The sequence below is a fragment of the Papio anubis genome, chromosome 17, assembly GCF_008728515.1.
Source record: "Papio anubis isolate 15944 chromosome 17, Panubis1.0, whole genome shotgun sequence".
Classification (NCBI taxonomy): domain Eukaryota; kingdom Metazoa; phylum Chordata; class Mammalia; order Primates; family Cercopithecidae; genus Papio; species Papio anubis.
In genome coordinates this window covers 958,461-977,046 of record NC_044992.1, presented here as the reverse complement: position 1 = coordinate 977,046, position 18,586 = coordinate 958,461, and the positions used below count along the sequence as shown (strand labels likewise).

The 18,586-nt window shown below is 52.5% G+C and overlaps 1 protein-coding gene across 2 annotated transcripts in view; it reads left to right on the top strand.

Moving 5' to 3' along the window:
• The first annotated feature begins 2,601 nt into the window (after window positions 1–2,601).
• ABR (ABR activator of RhoGEF and GTPase) overlaps window positions 2,602–18,586 on the top strand; it is a 217,511-nt gene continuing 201,526 nt past the window's right edge. The window contains exon 1 of one of the 2 annotated variants that reach the window (XM_031657233.1): window positions 2,602–3,550. In XM_031657233.1, coding sequence (XP_031513093.1) covers window positions 2,674–3,550 — 877 coding nt within the window. In that variant the 5' untranslated portion in view covers window positions 2,602–2,673. The remainder of the gene's footprint in view (window positions 3,551–18,586) is intronic. The other variant, XM_031657231.1, reaches the window with a different exon arrangement.

Sequence of the window (18,586 nt, the reverse complement as noted above, 5' to 3'; positions counted from 1 at the left end):
GGGGGTCCAGTAAATGTGCCACTGCCCTACAGGTGAAACAGCTCCAGTGGCTCATGCTGGTAATCCCAGCCTTTGGGAGGCAGAGAGGGTGGACTGCTTGAGCCCAGGAGTTCAAGAGGAGCCTCGGCAACATGAGATGATGGGCGCAACAGCAGTGACCATGACTTTGAGATGGTAGATTTGTTTTGGTTTTGGGTTTTTTTTTTTTTTTTTTTTTGAGACAGAGTCTCGCTCTGTCACCCAGGCTGGAGTGCAATGGCGTGATCTCGGCTCACTGCAGCCTCCGCCTCTTGGGTTCAAGTCATTCTCCTGTCTCAGCCTCCCTTGAGAGTAGCTGAGATTACAGGCACCCGCCACCACGCCCAGCTAATTTTTGTATTTTTAGTAGAGATGGGATTTCATCATGTTAGCCAGGCTGGTCTTGAACTCCTGACCTCAGGTCATCCATCTGCCTCGGCCTCCTGAAGTGCTGGGATTACAGGCGTGAGCCACCACACTCAGTCGAGATGGTGGATTTGAAATTTGTTCCATTTGCTCGTGGCCCCCTGCTGGTTCAGGGACTGAGATGAGGTGGAGAAGCCGGCTCCTCTCTACAGGAAAATAAACAATAAAAGGTGGAACAAGGGCCAACAAAGATAAAAGGCAGGCACCAGGTCCAATGCTAATACAAACAAATCAGAGGGGGAGGTCCCCAGGCAGTGGGGACTTCTGCAAGCGTGTAGGGACAGATGAGAAGTTCTAAGGAAGAAGAAAAGGGTGTGAGGTCTTTGGGGCTGGCTTTGAGCTGGCAAAGCTAAATTATAGGAAGAAGGCAGAGAGGTGGGCAGAGACTAGATGTGGGAGGACTTCCTGTGTCATGCTAAGGAGTCTGGACTCCACCCTGTAGGGGACGGGAGCCAAGAAAGGGCTTGGAGCAAACACATGGCACATTTGTGGTTAAGAAACATCTTCCTTGTAGCCTTGAGGGATGAATTAAGGGGCTGGAAAAGTGGGAGCAGGACAGCCTGTACCCATGGTTCAGGTGAGAGCCAGGTGGGTGGCGGGGGCTGCGGAGAAGGTGGCTGAGTTTAGCTCCAGTCCCCAAAGGGTGCTGTGGGGAGGAAGAATTTCCAGCTGCCAAGTCGGCCTCTTAGATCAGTTTCTTTTTTCTGTTTTTTTGAAACGGAGTCTCACTCTAGTCGCCCAGGCTGGAGTGCAGTGGCGTGATCTCAGCTCACTGCAACGTCAGCCTCCCAGGTTCAAGCAATTCTCTTGCCTCAGCCTCCCGAGTAGCTGGGATTACAGGCGTCTGCCACCATGCCCGGCTAATTTTTGTATTTTTGTAAAGACGGATTTCACCATGTTGGCCAGGCTGGTCTCGAACTCCTGACCTCAGATGATCCACCCGCCTCGGCCTCCCAAAGTGCTGGGATTACAGGCATGAGCCACCGTGTCCAGCCTCTTAGATCAATTTCTTCATGCTTAAAATGAAGGAAACGGGTGCAGCACAGCAACATGGCACAAGTATACATATGTAACAAACCTGCACGTTATGCACATGTACCCTAGAACTTAAAGTATAATAATAATAAATAAATTAAAAAAATAAAAAATAAAACCAAAAAAAAAAAATAATAAAGGAAACGTGAATCATTGATAAGGTGAATTGATAAGGTGAATAAAAACGTGAATTGATAAGGTGTCCCCTCTTTCCGAAAGCACGAGGTGGCTATCAGGGCCTCTCCTTGCAGGCGGTGGGGTTTCACCCACAACCCTGGAGAAGAACTGGAAAGCGTTGCTCAGCGAGGTGCGGAGGGCAGGGCTACGTGGCACCGCCATCCCCAGGCCCCCTCTCCAGCTCCTGTTTCTTGTCCTCCCCAGGGGAAGTATCTGAGGCGGCAAAGAGGAGGTGGACTAGGGGGGTCCTCGTAGACACCCACGCGGGCCCTCCGCCAGGCCGCGCCGCTGCAGCCAGGGTTGGACTCAGTCCCCCGAGAGTCCAGGTTTGAGGTCCGGGCGCCTCCCGCAGAGCCGCTTGGCGCCGTCGTCCTTGAGTGTTTTTCCCTGGAAAAGGAAGCTTACAGGGGCCAACAAAACCCCAAAGCGTTACCCCCGGATTTGGATTAGACTGCTCCGTGTTCTTTGTCAAGTTAGTTTAAGGCATGATCTCGCCACTGTGCTCCAGCCTGGGCGACAGAGCGAGACCTGGCCTCAAAAAAGGAAAATCAATCAATCAATCAATCAATCAATCAGTCCCCGCGCAGGGCGACCCTGCGGGTCCGCAGCGACACCAGCCACATCGCCTTCAGCCCCCACGTCTTCCCGCGACCCGGCAGGAGGGTGTCCGGGGCCCCGCGCTCGGGTGCGGGGAGCGGGGCCGCCGGGGTAGCGGGGCGGGCGGGGTCCGCGGCCGGCAGCGCGCGGCGGGGAAGGCTCGAGTCCAGGCCCCGCAGCTCCCGCCCTCCCCCGGCGGCTCCGCGGCCCGAGCCGGCTGTGGGATGCCCGGGGCGGGTTCTCATCCCCCAGGCGCCCGCCCCCGCCGCGAGGAGCCGCTGACGTCAGGGAGGCGAAACCCAGGAGGGGAAGAAGAGGAAGAAGAAGGGGAAAAGGCGCGAGGGCGGAAGGGGAAACTTGGTTTTTCCTCTGGCCTGTTCGGGGCCGCGGGGAAGGGTCGGCGCGGGCGGAGCTCGGGGCATGTGGGACCCCCGCGCGTTCGAGCGGCGCTGGCAGGCCGAGTTCCCCGGGGCGGAGGTGCCGGTCCCGAGGCTGGAGTCGGTGCGCGACGCGGAGCGGGAGCTGGAGCGCTGCAGACTCAACCTGGAGCGGCTGCAACAGGTGCTGGCGGAGGAGCAGCTCAAAGCCTCCCTCCTGCAGGCCGCGCTGGCCGGGGACCCCGAGCGCCCCGACCCCGAGGCTGCGCCTCCCCGCGGGGACCCCGAGCGCCCCGACCCCGAGGCTGCGCCTCCCCGCGGGGACCCCGAGCGCCCCGACCCCGAGGCTGAGTCTCCCCGCGCGGACCTGCCCGCCTGGCCCGGGGCGGCCGGAGAAGCGGGCGGGGGAAGGAGCTGGGCCGACGCCGTCCACCAGCAGCTCCTGCAGCCGCAGCTGCGGTTCCGGGCCCGGGAGGACGACGCGCCCCTCGGGGACCCCCACGCGGCTCCCGGCACGGACGAGGGGGGCGACGGCAGCGACCACGACTTCGAGATAGTGGATTTCAACGAGAAGTTCGTCCTCGGCCCCTGGCTGGCGGCCCCTTGCCGGTTCGGGACCCGCGAGGAGGCGGAGAGGCCGGGGCGCGCGTGCAGCCCCCACCGCTGGACGCACCTGATCCCCGGGGGGTGGCGGCCGCAGCGGGGGACCCGCGGCCTGGAGCAGCGGGAGGCCGAGGCCAAGGACCGCCCGGGCTCGCCCCTCGCCGCGGAGGAGCCCCCCAGGCGCGAGCACCTCCCCCCGTGGAGGCGCCAGAGGTTCCTGCGGGTGCCGGAGCGAGACTCGCCCGGTCACAGCTCGCCGGAGAGAGACAGCGACGGCAGCCGGCACAGCTCCGACCGCGAGGACGGCTTCTCCGCAGGTGGGCGCCCCCCTCAGACCCCGCTAGCCCCCGCCGCGCCCCCCACCCCAGGCTGCAGGGGCCCCTCCCCGGCCGACTCCGTGGCCCTGTTTAATTAACCTCAAGCTCGGGGCTGGGGAGCGGGCGGGAAGGAGGATGAGCTGCATCTGTTTACCCCAAAGCCACTTGTGGAACTTAGAAAAAACGTGCAAAGCGACGTTAAGCTCGGGCGACTCTATGAAAACGAGCCTGTGGCGGCGGCAGGGCTGATGGAATGGGGAGTGTGGCCGGCCCGTGGGAGGAGCCTGCGCCCAGGCCTCAGGCTTTCAGCTCTGGCCATGACATCCCTCACCCCCCATCCCTCCGGCCAGACCCCCGCCAGCTTCCTTCGCACCACCCGATGCTGTCACCCCTCTCTCACCCCTCTCTGCACACACTCCAGGGGCTTCCCGTTTCCCGGAAATTCCCGGTCCCTCTGAGCTCCGCTTTCCTAGCCGTGGAAGGCCAAACGTTCCACTTAATTTTCTGAACTCAGACTCCTCTTCTCCAGGCTGCTTTGTGTGTTGGGGCCACATGGAAACTTCAGGGAAGGTCCATGGCCCTCACCAGCCCCCTTTTGCGGACTCGTTTTCTTCTTAGAAGGCTGCCCCCGGCCTCTTGGCTTTCTAGGAGGCTAGGAGCATGAGAGGAAGGGAAAGGCTTAGGCCCGTCTGGTTTTCCAGCTGGCCTGGTGCCCGGAGATCATGTCTAGTCCAGCGTCTTCATTCGATAAAAAGAGGAAACTGAAGCTCAGAAAGATTAAATGCTCGTTGGGGTGAGCGGAGACCTTCACCCCGTCTCCTGGCCTCTCTCTCCCCTCACATCTGCTCTCTTTTCGGAGGACAGGGCCTGGTCTTAGTCATCTTTGAACCCCCTTCTGGTGGTACGCGCGGTGCCTTGCGGCAGTCAAAGCTCAGTGAATAATGGCTGAATAAATGATTGCCTGGAATCGAGCGTCCACCGAGCTCTTCCTAGGTCAGGGAGTGGGAATGCGGCTGAGGAGGAGAGGTCAGGTAGGGATGGGAGTGGCGTGTGAGCCCCTTGCTGTATCTGCGAACTGTGAGGGTCTCTGTAGCCACGCGGAAAGCAGGACACTGGTGGTGTCTGGTTGGGTGAAGCTGCAACCAGGAATTTGAGATGCCTTCCTGCCCAGTGAAGGAGGAAAAAAAAAATCATTGATGCTGGGATTGTTCCAAAATCTCCATTATTAGATTTTATCTGGGTGAGTTTGCATTTGAATGAAAAACTGTCCACTTTGCTAAAAGCACATTTGGAAGGTCCATCAAGTCATCTGTTTTGATCAATTACACTTATTCATTAGCAAAGATTGGCTGTGTTTCCCATAGGCAATGCTCTTGCCGCCCATGCTGGTAACATTTTTATTTATCCCTTTACCTTAAGGGAAGAGCCTGAAGATTTCACCCCAGTGCCAAGTTCCAAATGCCCCCGGTGGAGGCTACCCAAGTGGCCCCAGCTGCTTCAGAGCTGGCTCCAATCCCGTCTCCCCCCAGACCCACATCCATCACCCTGCCTGGGGTGCCCAGCACACTAGATTTTCCCCAGGCAGTGATTTTTATTTCTGTGAGTCGTCGCCTGTCTCCCGTAGGACACTCTAGCACACAGGGTACCTTGATGCACGTTAGGAATCGGCACCGTCTGGGTGGACCAATGATAACAAGAGTCTCCTTCCTCTGGACTACAGACGTGAGCCGGGCACATGTCTGGCACTCATGGCATTGGCGAGCGATGCCTGGGCTAGAGTTCAGGCCCCATTCCAGCCCCCTCTGCGGGGCAAGCTCCTGTGGCAAACTGCACAGTCACATGTTTGGGTTCTGCTTCTGTCTCCAAAGCTGCCTCAGTGAGGAAGTGAGGCGGGGGTGGACCTGCACATGGTTACATGCGTGCACACACGTGCATAGCAGCACATGTATACACATGGTACACTGCCACTTACATGCACTTACACATATGCCTGCACACGTATACACGTTACATTGCCACAAACATGCATGCACACACATACACCTGCACACGTATACACTTGGTACACTGCCACAAACATGCATGCACACACATACACCTGCACATGTATATATACATGTGCACACTAACACATACATGCATGCACACATTCACACCTTCACATGTACATGCATGCACACACACCTGCACATGTACATACATGTGCAGTGCCACATACCTGCATGCACACATAAACACACACCTGCACACGTATATACACGGCACACTGCCGCATGCACACACCTGCACATACATGTGCACACTGCCACATACATGTGTGCACACGCACACAATCTAGGAGAAAAAGCCTTCAAGCATATAGGGAGGCACTAGAGTAGAGGGATTAAGGGAAGGGGTTTTCACGCTGTGGGTAACAGCTTACTGAGATTAGTGCAGTCGGCAACAGAAGCACCCGGGAGGTCTTCTTTGGCCACCCTTGTCCTTTGCTGCGTCATTTTTCTCTACAGCGTTCCCGAAATTACCACCGTGGATGCCACAACTTTGCATGTGGATCTTATTCACCGTCTCCCTCCAGTCAAACGCAGGCTCCAGGCCGGCAGGGGTTTTTATCTCTAAGGATGAGTGCGTTGGCTACGGCGAGTATTATTCCGTTTTTGGACTCCGTTTCGATTATATGTGGATGTCTGTGGGTACACTGGGAGCTGGTGTAGAATGTATGTCTTGTTGTGAGATGAACATAAAGGTTTGAAAACACGGGTTAAAACCGTGTTTCTGAAGCTAGACTGCCTTCGTGACGTTGGGAGAAGTTACTTGACTTTTGTGAGCCTGAGTCCCTCATCTGTAAAGTGAGGCTAACAAGCACCTCTTCTCTCCTACTATTGCCACAATAAATAAATGGGATCATATTTCTAAAGGATTTTGGACAGGTCCTGGCACATAGTAAGCACCCATAAATGTTAATTAACCACTACTACAGGTCATTTTTCTTTGAGCTGTTTCTTTTTTCTTTCTTTCTTTTTCTTTTTTTAGACAGAGTCCCGCTCTGTCACCCAGACTGGAGGGCAGTGGCGCCATCTCAGCTCACTGCAACCTCCGCCTCCTGGGTTCAAGTGATTCTCTCGCCTCAGCCTCCTGAGTAGCTGGGATGACAAGAATGTGCCACGACGCCCAGCTAATCTTTGTGTTTTTAGATGAGATGGGGTTTCACCATATTGGCCAGGCTGGTCTTGAACTCCTGACCTGAGGTGATCCACCTGCCTCAGCCTTCCAAAATGCTGGGATTACAGGCGTGAGCCACTGCGCCCGGCCAAGTTGCTTCCTCAGAGCTTCCCACTCCCCAGTCATTCTGGATCACAGATGGTTTGGTTTTCCGTGATGCACGTGGCTGGGTACAATGGCTCACACCTGTAATTCCAGCACTTTGGGAGGCTGAGGTGGGGGATTGCTTGAGGCTGGGAATTTGAGACCAGCCTGGGCATAGAGTGAGACCCCATTTCTTTTTGAGACGGAGTCTCGGGCCTGTCTCCCAGCCTGGAGTGCAGTGGCTGATCTTGGCTCACTGCAAGCTCCACCTCCTGCTCATGCCATTCCCTGCCTCACAGCCTCCTGAGAGTAGCTGGGACTACAGGCCACCTCGGCTAATTTTTAGACATTTTGAGTAGAGACGAGTTTCACCGTTAGCCAGGATGTTCTCGGGACTGACCTCGCGATCTGCCCGCCTTGGCCTCCCAAAGTGCTGGGATTATAGGCGTGAGCCACCGCGCCCGTGAGATCCCCCATTTCTTTTTTTTTTTTTTTTTTTTGAGGCGAGTCTCATTTCTGTCACCCAGGCTGAGTGCAGTGCTCTGGATCTCAGCTTCACTGCAAGCTCCGCCTCCCGGGTTCACGCCATTCTCCTGCCTTCAGCCTCCCTAAGGCTGGGACTACAGGCCCGCCACCTCGCCCGGCTAGTTTTCTGTCTTTTTTAGTAGAGACGGGGTTTCACCGTGTTCGCCAGGATGGTCTCGATCTCCTGACCTCGTGATCCGCCCGTCTCGGCCTCCCAAAGTGCTGGGATTACAGGCTTGAGCCACCGCGCCCGGCCTAAGATCCCATTTCTAAGAAAAAAGAAAGTCAGTCAGATGTGGTGGTGTCACCTGTAGTCCCAGCTACTCAGGAGGCTGAAGTGGGAGGATCACTTGAACCCAGGAGGTCGAGGCTTCAGTGAGCTATGATTGTGCCACCGCACTCCAGCCTGGGCGACAGAGCGAGTCCCTGCCTCTAAAAAGTACAAATGAATAAGATGCATGTTTCCCCCTCCCAGTAGGGCAGGACTCAAGGCAGAGGTCATCTTGGCTCATGAGTCTCTTTTTGCTGGATTGGCCCCCACCAGCAATCACACTCATTGTCTGCATTCAGAGGTCCTTAAGGTCAGGTTTTACTGGGCAATCCAGGCTTTGCCTTTGTCTCGGGGTTTCAGAGAGAGAACACATGAGGCCTCACCTACAGAGGCCCAGAAGCAGGTGAAAAGGGCCTCCTTTGAAAAGGGCCATTTCCTTTTAGATGAGGGGCAGATTCCTAAGCCAAAACACATTTTGGCTTTTTTGTCCACGCACGATGGCAACATCAGAGTGTAAATAAGTTAGTCTGCCAATTCGTTTAGTATCTTCCTTTTCGCACCTTGCAGCCTTGCTTAGTCCAGAAAAAAGACCAAGCCGTGTTGGTATGGTGAGGAGCGGGGGGACGGGCAGAGCTGGGATCAGCTGTGTTGGGTGGTACATGCTGTGAAGTCAGGCCTGCCTCTCCCCAGGTGTGAGACCACCGGCCAGCCACTGACCCATCCAAGCCTCTTGTCTCTGTCTGTCAGATGGGAATAATAAACATGGCTAACCCTGAGGGCTTACTTTTGCCAGCTCCTGTTCTGAGCACTTTATATGCTTTAATTCATTGATTCCACACAGCACCTTCATGAGATAGGCACCAATAGGGTTTGGCTCTGTGTCCCCACCCAAATCTCATCTCGAAGTGTCATCCCCACGTGTTGAGGGAGGGACCTGGTGGGAGGCACTGGATCATGGGGACGGTTTCCCCCAGGATGTTGTCCTAATGCCAGGGAGTTCTCATGAGATGTGGTGGTTGTAAAGCGTTTGGAAGATCCCCGCGGGCTCGCTCTCCTGCTGCCTTGTGAAGAAGGTGGTTGCCTTTCCTTTGCCTTCTGTGGTCATGGCAAGTTTCCTGAGGCCTCCCCAGCCATGTGGAGCTGTGAGTCAATTAAACCTCTTTCCTTTATAAATTACCCAGTCTCGGGTAGTTCTTTACAGCAGTGTGAAAACAGACTAATACAGGTACTGTTGTTATTTCCAGGCCTGGAGAACTTAAATAACCCTGCCCACGGTCACCCAGCTTATAAGTAGCACTTAGGATTTGAACCCAGGCAGTCTGGCTTCCAAGTCCATGCTTTCGAACACCAAGCTGTACCGCCTCAAATATTAGTACTTACCTCTCAGGATAGTTATGAAGATTAAGTGCAAGAGAATATTTAAAGACTTCAGAATACCTAGTGTAGAATGACCGTGGAGGGTATTCGTGTCTATGTATGTGTGTGTGTGTCACGGTTTTTTTTGTTTGTTTGTTTAAGAGGGAGTCCTCCGAGTAGCTGAGATTACAGGTGTCTGGACCAAGCCCGGCTAATTTTTATATTATTTTATTTATTTTTTTTGAGATGGAGTATTGCTCTTGTCACCCAGGCTGGTGTGTAATGGCAAGATCTTGGCTCACTGCAACCTCCGCCTCCTGAGTTCAAGCAATTCTCCCGCCTCAGCCCCCTGAGTAGCTAGGATTACAGGCATGCGCCACCACGCCTGGTTAATTTTTATATTTTTAATAGAGACGGGGTTTCGCCATGTTGTCCAGGCTGGTCTTGAACTCCTGACCTCAGGTGATCTGCCTGACGTGGCCTCTCAAAGTGCTGGGATTACAGGCATGAGCCACTGTGCCTGGCCTATTTTATTTTTAAGACAGGGTCTCACTCTGTTGCCCAGGCTGGAGTGCAGTGGCATGAACACGGCTCACTGCAGCCTCCACCTCCTAGGCTCAAGCGATCCTCCCACCTCAGCCTCCCACGTAGCTGGAATTACAGGCACATGCCACCATGCCTGGCTAATTTTTAATTTTTTTGTAGAGACGGGGTCTCACTATGTTGCCCAGGCTTGTCTAGAACTCCTGGGCTCAAGCAATCCTCGCTCCTTGGCCTCCAAAAGTGCTGAGATTACAGACATGAGCCACCACACCTGGCCCTGAGACTTTTTATTTTTAATCTTTATGGGAAATGAATTTCCTACTAGGTAGTCGTGTTACCTGTAACCTGGTTCATCTGTAACCTGATGGGTTTTCTGTCTTTCCCATCAGTGACTAATGAGATTGCTGCTCTAGGAAGAATTCCTTCTGGTCAGTGGGTGTCTGAGTAACTTCGTTTGAAGGATTTAATTTTCAGCTTTAGCTGTGATAGAGTCATTTTTTCATCCCTATTGTGAAGAGATGTTTTTTTTTTTTTTTTTTTTTTTTTTGAGACGGAGTCTCGCTCTGTCGCCCAGGCTGGAGTGCAATGGCCGGATCTCAGCTCACTGCAAGCTCCGCCTCCCGGGTTCACGCCATTCTCCTGCCTCAGCCTCCCGAGTAGCTGGGACTACAGGCGCCTGCCACCTCGCCCGGCTAAGTTTTTGTATTTTTAGTAGAGACGGGGTTTCACTGTGTTAGCCAGGATGGTCTCGATCTCCTGACCTTGTGATCCGCCCGTCTCGGCCTCCCAAAGTGCTGGGATTACAGGCTTGAGCCACCGCGCCCGGCCGTGAAGAGATGTTAAGAAGCCATTTGAGGCCGGGCACGGTGGCTCACGCCTGTAATCCCAGCACTTTGGGAGGCCGAGGTGGGTGGATCACCTGAGGTCAGGAGTTGGAGACCAGCCTGGCCAACATGGTGAAATCCCATCTCTACTAAAAATACAAAAGTTATCCGGGCAGAATGGCATGTACCTGCAGTCCCACCTACTTGGGAGGCTGAGGCAGGAGAGTCGCTTGAACCCGGGAGGCAGAGGTTGCAATGAGCCAAGATTGCGCCACTGCACTCCAGCCCTGGGTGACAAAGCGAGACCTTGTCTCCAAAAGAAAAAAATGCCATTTGAGACACATGAGCTGGTGGTTTGCTGATTGCTTTGTAACCCGAGTTGATATTGCATCACTGTTTGCTGGGCTCTTCAGTACTTCCCTCCATCCAACCCAAACCGCCACCGTCTTCACCTCACGAACGCGTTACCTGCCACCCAAAGGGTGGAGGGTGAGTTTGTTGAATAGTTCCTTCCTCCTGTACAAGCAGTAAATGCAGCCATGTCTGGAAACTTTTCCTCTGGTCCATCTGTTTTTCTTCTGGGTAAGAGAGTATTCACAAAGCAATTGGCTCAATATTTGACTCTGTATCTTTTCTTTTCTTTTCTTTTTCTTTTGAGACGGAGTTTCACTCTTGTCGCCCAGGTTGGAGTGCAGTGGCACGATCTCGGTTCATCGCAACCTCCGCCTCCTGGGCTCAAGCGTTTCTCCTGCTTCAGCCTCCCAAGTAGCTGGGATTACAGGTGCCCACCACCACGCCCGGCTAATTTTTGTATTTTAGTAGAGACGGGGTTTCACCGTATTGGCCAGGATGGTCTCGATCTCTTGACCTCTTGATCTGCCTGCCTTGATCTGACAACCTTTCCAGGTCCCCTGGGGTTCCTGATGCTTCCGCCGTCAAGCCCTGTCTCTCCTGACGTCTGCAAAGCCACCGTCTGGCTTCCTATTTTCTGTTTTCTACGCAGATGCTTTCCGCCAATGCTCATTCCATCTGGCATCTTTTCCTGTGCTCTTTCTGGCATTTGAAGTGCCCTCCCGCCTCGACTTCTCCAAACCAGCCCCCAAACCAACCCTTCCTTTAAGGGCTGATTTTCCGTGGAATCTGGGATTGGTTGATAGGGGTTTGCTGTATATGACAAAACTAAAAATAAAGTAACTTAAACAAAATAAAGGCTTATTTATCTCACATGTAAGGGAATTCCAGCGGCCAGCAGTCCGGGCGAGAGTATGGTGACTCCATCATCATCAGGAATGCAGGTTTTTCAGTCTTTCTGCTTCTCTGTCCTCAAGCTCACCTCCTGGTCTGAAATAGCTGCTAGAGATCTGGCCATCACGCTCACGTTTCAGGCAGGAATTAGAAGAATGGGAAATGCAGCGTAAGAGTGAGTGGTGGGCCGGGCGCGGTGGCTCACGCCTGTAATCCCAGCACTTTGGGAGGCCGAGACGGGTGGATCACGAGGTCAGGAGATCGAGACCATCCTGGCTAACACGGTGAAACCCCGTCTCTACTTAAAAAAAAAATACAAAAAACTAGCCTGGCGAGGTGACGGGCGCCTGTAGTCCCAGCTACTCGGGAGGCTGAGGCAGGAGAATGGCGTGAACCAGGGAGGTGGAGCTTGCAGTGAGCTGAGATCCGGCCACTGCACTCCAGCCAGGGCAACAGAGCGAGACTCAGTCTCAAAAAAAAAAAAAAAAAAAAAAGAGTGAGTGGTGGCTGTTGGTCTCCCTTTTAAGGCACTTTCCTGGGAACTCTCTTGACAATTTCGGTTTCTCCTTAGCCACCTCGAGCTATAAGAGAGGCTGGGAAATGTAGTATTTTATCTGGGGATACGGCCGCCTCACGTAAAATAGAGGCTCTGTTACAAGGAAAAATAGAAGAATTGATATTGCGTAGGCAGCTAGCAGCCTCTGGTACAGCCTTTTCCAACGACTCCAGCCCATCTTGCGGTTCTTAGAGTGGGCCCCACATGGCACAATTGTCTTATTATTATGCCATCTATTAATTTATTGACCCAGTGAACACATAACAACAGACCCACTGCCCTGTACAAGGCACTAGCCTTTGACGTGTTTACTGTGAAGCGTTGCTGTCAGACTAAGCGGTTAGTTGGCTCCTTGAAAGCAGAGACCGTCATTTAGATCCCTTTTCTCTCTCACAACAGTATCTTTCACAGGGCTGGGCTCATGGCCGGCGCTTGATACGTTCCTGGTTGATTTTAGAATAGTCACGAATGAGAAGCTCAGTGAAAACAAAGACATTCCCTGCCTTGGTTTACTGTGCTGGAAAATTCTGGTTGTGTAAGGTTTGTTTTTAGCTTGTTCTGGTTTTGAGGAACCCATGGCAAGGAGGGTGGAGAGTGGATCGTCTCCAAACATCAGGGCTGTGTTGCAGTCACAGGGGCATCAGGTGTTGGGGCAGATTTGGCTGTTTTGGAAACTGGGCTCTGTCTGCCGTACTAGAATGATAAGCAGAAATCTCTGCCTTTGTACCACCGCCCTGTGTGGCTGTATTTACACCACGTGAGTCTCTCCTGTTATTTCGGCGCTGCCTAGCTGCAGAGTAAATCCGCCGTCTTTCCGCGGCGATCCTGCTCCTGTCTTCCCATTTGATGCTCACTACAGTCGGCCTGAGATAACACTGTTCGAGGGGAGGTTGCCCGGACCTCACGCCAGCATTTTTCTTTTCTTTTTTTTTTTGAGACGAGGCTCTATCGGCTCTGTCGCCCAGGCTGGAGTGCAGTGGCACACTTCCCGGCTGCAACCTCTGCTTCCCGTCACGCCTATTTCCTCCCCTGCCTCAGCTCCTCCCGAGTAGCTGGGACTACAGGTGCCCCACCTCGCCTCGCTAATTTTTGTATTTTTAGTAGAGACGTGGGTTTCACCATGTTAGCCAGGGATGGTCTCGATTCTCCTGACTCATGATCCCAAAGTGCTGGGATTACAGGCTTGAGCCACTGCGCCTGGCCTCTTTTTTTTTTTTTTTGAGAGCATTTTTCAACTGCTGAGAAAAATGATTACTTTAAAATTTTTATAGAGACAGAGGTGGGAAGGAACTAGAGTATCTTTAGCATCTACTCTCTGCAAGGCACCAGGTTCAGTGCTTTACCTACACTGTCGCATTTAGTTTTCAGAACAGCCTCCTGAAGTGAGCGCTACTATTGTCATTGTGCAGATGGGGAGACTGAGGCTCTGACTGGTTCACCAGCAACCCAAGGTCTCTTAGTGCTGAGTGGTGGGATTGTTCTTTCCCTGGTTTTAAAAAATAATTATTTTATTTTTCTGGGGACGAAGTCTCGCTCTGTTGCCCAGACTGGAGTGCAGTAGGGCAATCTCAGCTCACTGTAACCTCCGCCTCCTGGGTTCAAGCGATTCTCCTGCCTCAGCCTCCGAGTAGCTGCGATTACAGGCATGCACCACCATGCCTGGCTAATTTTGTATTTTTAGTAGAGACGGGGTTTCTCCATGTTGGCCAGGCTGGTCTCGAACTCCTGACCTCAGGTGATCCGCCTGCCTTGGCCTCCCAAAGGGCTGGGATTACAGGTGTAAGCCACCGTGCCTGGCCAAAAATTAATTAATTTTTATTAAGAGATGATTTATGTTGGTCAGGCACAGTGGCTCATGTCTGTGATCCCAGCACTTTGGGAGGCCAAGGCAAGCAGATCATGAGGTCAAGAGTTCGAGACCAGCCTGGCCATCATGGTGAAACCTGTCTCTACTAAAAATACAAAAATTAGCTGGGCATGTGGCAGGTGCCTGTAATCCCAGCTACTCAGGGGGCTGAGGGAGGAGAATGACTTGAGCCCAGGAGGCGGAGGTTGCAACGAGTCGAGATCACATCACTAAGCTCCAGCCTGGGCGACAGAGTGAGACTCTGTCTCAAAAAAAATAAAAACAACAAAAAGAACAAAAGAATATCTAGACACTCATGTCATCATCCTTCATCTGAACCACTGCAATCACCGAATCTTCTGCCTCCTGGCTTTTCCCTCCAGCTCCCAGCTTTTATGTTCCACATTAAATCTAAATGATTTATCTAGCCCCTAAGTCCAATTACGCACCCCCTGCTGGCATTCTTCTATGGCTTTCTGTCACCTACACAGTAACAGCTGAGCTCCTTAGATGCAAATGTGCCAGGCTATCCATGATCTCACCCTCCCCCAGTGCAGACACTGGATTCCCCAGCAATGCTGAGCTGCTCATAGTTTCTGAACTAACTTACCTCGCACACTCATTTTTCAGCATTTCCATGGATATATGCCCTCTCCACGTTGTCCATGAGGCAGACAGATTCCTATTAACTCAGGTCTTGGCTAGGAGGCTGCCTCCTCTGTGAAGCCTTCCCCGCCTTCCCTAGGTAGAGCCAGGAGTTAGTTAGGTTTCAATTCGGAGTGCGTTTGGCAAACAACAGCAAACCCTCTACCACAATGGCTATGGTAGGCAGAATAATGGCTCCTAAACATGTCCACATCCTAATCCCTGGAAAGTGTATGTTATATTACATGGCAGAAGGAACTCTGTAGATGTGATCAAATTGAGGACTCTTTTTTTTTTTTTTTTTTTTTTTTGGTAGAGAGTCTCGCTCTGTCGCCAGGCTGGAGTGCAATGGTGCAATCTCGGCTCACTGCAACCTCTGCCTCCCAGGTCCAGGCGATTCTTCTGCCTCAGCCTCCTGAGTAGCTGGGATTACAGGCACCCGCCACCACGCCTGGCTAATTTTTGTATTAGTCTGAGACTTTAATGGGAGGCTGGCCACATAGGCACATCCTGCTACACAACCAGCCATGGCAAGAGAAAATAAGGACCCCATTGCTACAGGTGCAATATTATTTTATTTATTTATTTATTTTGAGATGGAGTCTCGCTCTGTCGCCCAGGCTGGAGTGCAGTGGTGCAATCTCGGCTCACTGCAACCTCCGCCTCCCGGGTTCATGCCATTCTCCTGCCTCAGCCTCCCAAGTAGCTGGGACTACAGGCGCCCGCCACCACGCCCGGCTAGTTTTTTGTATTTTTTAGTAGAGATGGGGTTTCACTGTGTTAGCCAGGATAGTCTCGATCTCCTGACCTCGTGATCCGCCTGCCTCGGCCTCCCAAAGTGCTGGGATTACAGGCTTGAGCCACCACGCCGAGCCAATATTATTAAATCACTAATGTAGTGAGAAGGATCCTCCTTGTCACCCACGAGCCAGGTGTGTGAGGCCATGGCTGGGCACGGTGCCTCACACCTGTAATCCCAGCACTTTGGGAGGCCAAGGTAGGTGGATCACTTGTGCTCAGGAGTTTGAGACCAGCTGGTCAACATGGTGAAACCCCATTTCTACTAAAAACACAAAAATTATCCAGGCGTGGTGTCGTGCACCTGTAATCCCAGCTACTCGAGAGGCTGAGGCAGGATAATTGCCTGAACCCAGGAGGCAGAGGTTGCAGTGAGCCGAGATCGTGCCACTGCACTCCAGCCTGGACAAGAGAGTGAGACTCCATCTCAAACAAACACACAGAAAGGGATACTAGAATTAAAAACCATGCAAACCTATTGTGTTCCTGATGTCACTGACCTAGTAGCATATTAACTGCATTTGTGAGGGCAGAAGGCCCAAAGCTGTGATTGCTCAGCTCTCTGAAAAACGTGATTTCCTTGGGGATTTTGCACATTTGGAACGTATGAGGAATTCAGAGAAGTCTCGAAGTACGCTGCAGTTTTCCAAGGTCTTTGTTAATTGGACTTGGGGGGCCATCTTGGCGACCTACTCATCACTTACAGCATTATTTCAAATCATAAAGAACAGACTCATCAGCAAAAGTTTGAAATCGTCCATTTGTAATCTGGGGACAGCTGACTATAATGAGATGGTTTTGGCATGCTGAATGTGGAGAAGTGTAGCTTACACACATACTTTAATCAGTATGTTCCCATAAGACTAAGGATCATTCTTCTCATTCTATACTAACGAGTCTAGAGACATTGAGTCACTTGTCACACAACTCACAAAGGACAGAGCCAGGATTGGAATGCAGCTCTTTCTGGGGCCAAAGTTATTCTCTACTCCAGCTCACCACTAACTGTTAACTTCTCCAGACTGTAGCTTTTCACTTTAAGATAAGGTGATTGGACTAGATAATTTTCCAGACAGACCTAAATTTTATGGACCCCAGTAAGTTAAATGAGCTGGGACTATGTACCAAGTAAGGTTAAGATCCTGGCTTTGAATCAGAGGAACCTGGGTTTGGATCCAGGCTGTCACGCCATTCTCCCGCCTCAGCCTCCCGAGTAGCTGGGACCACAGGCGCCCGCCACCTCGCCCGGCTAATTTTTTTTGTATTTTTTAGTAGAGACGGGGTTTCACCGTGTTAGCCAGCATGGTCTCGATCTCCTGACCTCGTGATCCGCCCGTCTCGGCCTCCCAAAGTGCTGGGATTACAGGCTTGAGCCACCGCGCCCGGCCGAGCCTGTCATCTTTGAAGAAGTGAAATCACCGTGGGGTTAAGGACAGTATGTTTGCACAGTGTGTGCCCAATCTCTGAGAAGCTAGCACAGAAGGACTTAGGAGTTAAGACTGTGATCTTTGGCCGGGTGCGGTGCCTCACGCCTGTAATCCTAGCAGTTTGGGAGGCCGAGGCGGGTGAATCACGAGGTCAGGACTTTGAGACCAGCCTGACCAACATGGTGAAACCCCATCTCTACTAAAATAAATACAAAAATTAGCCGGGCATAGTGGCGCACACCTGTAATCCCAGCTACTCAGGAGGCTGAGGCGGGAGAATCGCTTGAACCTGGGAGGCGGAGGTTGTAGTGAGCTGAGATCACGCCACAGCCATCCGAGCTGGGGGGGACCCTGGCTCCCAAAAAAAAAAAAAAAAAAAAAAAGAAAAACACCTTCAAGCTCTGCAGCCTTAATTCACACCAAATAATATGTGCTTAGTCACCTAAACTATGACCATCTTCCTGTTCTTTGGACGCCCCTTAGTTTGCTAGTTAGGTCTCAAAACATGGTCTTTAGGTGAATTAATGGCAGGCACCGTGTTTGGGAGAAAAACAGAATCTGCAGTTTCACATCTCATCATTTTCTGACCTGAGCTGTCTCTCACCCTGAGCATATTACAAAATTAAGAGGTTTTAGAAGCTGAAAAGTGGAAATAGCCAGCTTTCATTTCTGGACTGCAGCTTGTTTAGTGCCACATCTTGGAGAAGGCTCTGTGCGGCGGTGAGATGGGTTGACGCTGATGGTCTGCAGCTCCGTTCACTGGAGAAGGCTCTGTGCGGCGGTGAGGTGGGTTGATGCTGATGGTCTGCAGCTCCGTTCATTGGAAAAAGCTCTCTGCGGTGGTGAGATGGGTTGACGCTGATGGTCTGCAGCTCTGTTCATTGGAGAAGGCTCTGTGCAGTGGTGAGATGGGTTGACGCTGATGGTCTGCAGCTCCGTTCATTGGAAAGAGCTCTGTGCAGTGGTGAGATGGGTTGACGCTGATGGTCTGCAGCTCCGTTCATTGGAAAAAGCTCAGCGGTGGTGAGATGGCTGACGATGATGGTCTGCAGCTCGCTCACATTGGAGAAGGCTTCCCAGCGCGTGAGGTGGTTGACGATGATGGTCTGCAGTAGCCCGCTCATTGGAGAAGGCTCTGTGCAGGTGAGATGGGTTGACGCTGATGGTCTGCAGCTCCTCTGCTGGAGAAGGCTTCCCAGCGGCGGTGAGATGGGTTGACGCTGATGGTCTGCAGCTCTGTTCATTGGAGAAGGCTCTGTGCGGTGGTGAGATGGGTTGACGCTGATGGTCTGCAGCTCCGTTCATTGGAAAGAGCTCTGTGCGGCGGTGAGATGGGTTGACGCTGATGGTCTGCAGCTCCAATTGTCTGTTCAAGGATTTGTTGGGGAAATTTCACACTCCTTTAGCTGTTTGGCAAAAGGGTGAAAAATTTCTTGCATCCAAATCCCCATCCCAGATATAGCTTTTCTCCAAGTACCTCTTACCCTCTTGGACACAGTACTTCACTCTGTCGCCTGCAGGCTGGAAAGAAGTGGAGAGATTTCTGCTCACTGCAACCTCCGCCTCCCTGGGCTCAAGCACTTCTCCTGCCTTAGCCTTCTGAGTAGCTGGGACTACGGGCGCCCATCACCACGCCCGCCAATTTTGTATTTTTATAGAGACGAGGTAGCAATACGTAACTGAACGAAGTATTACCA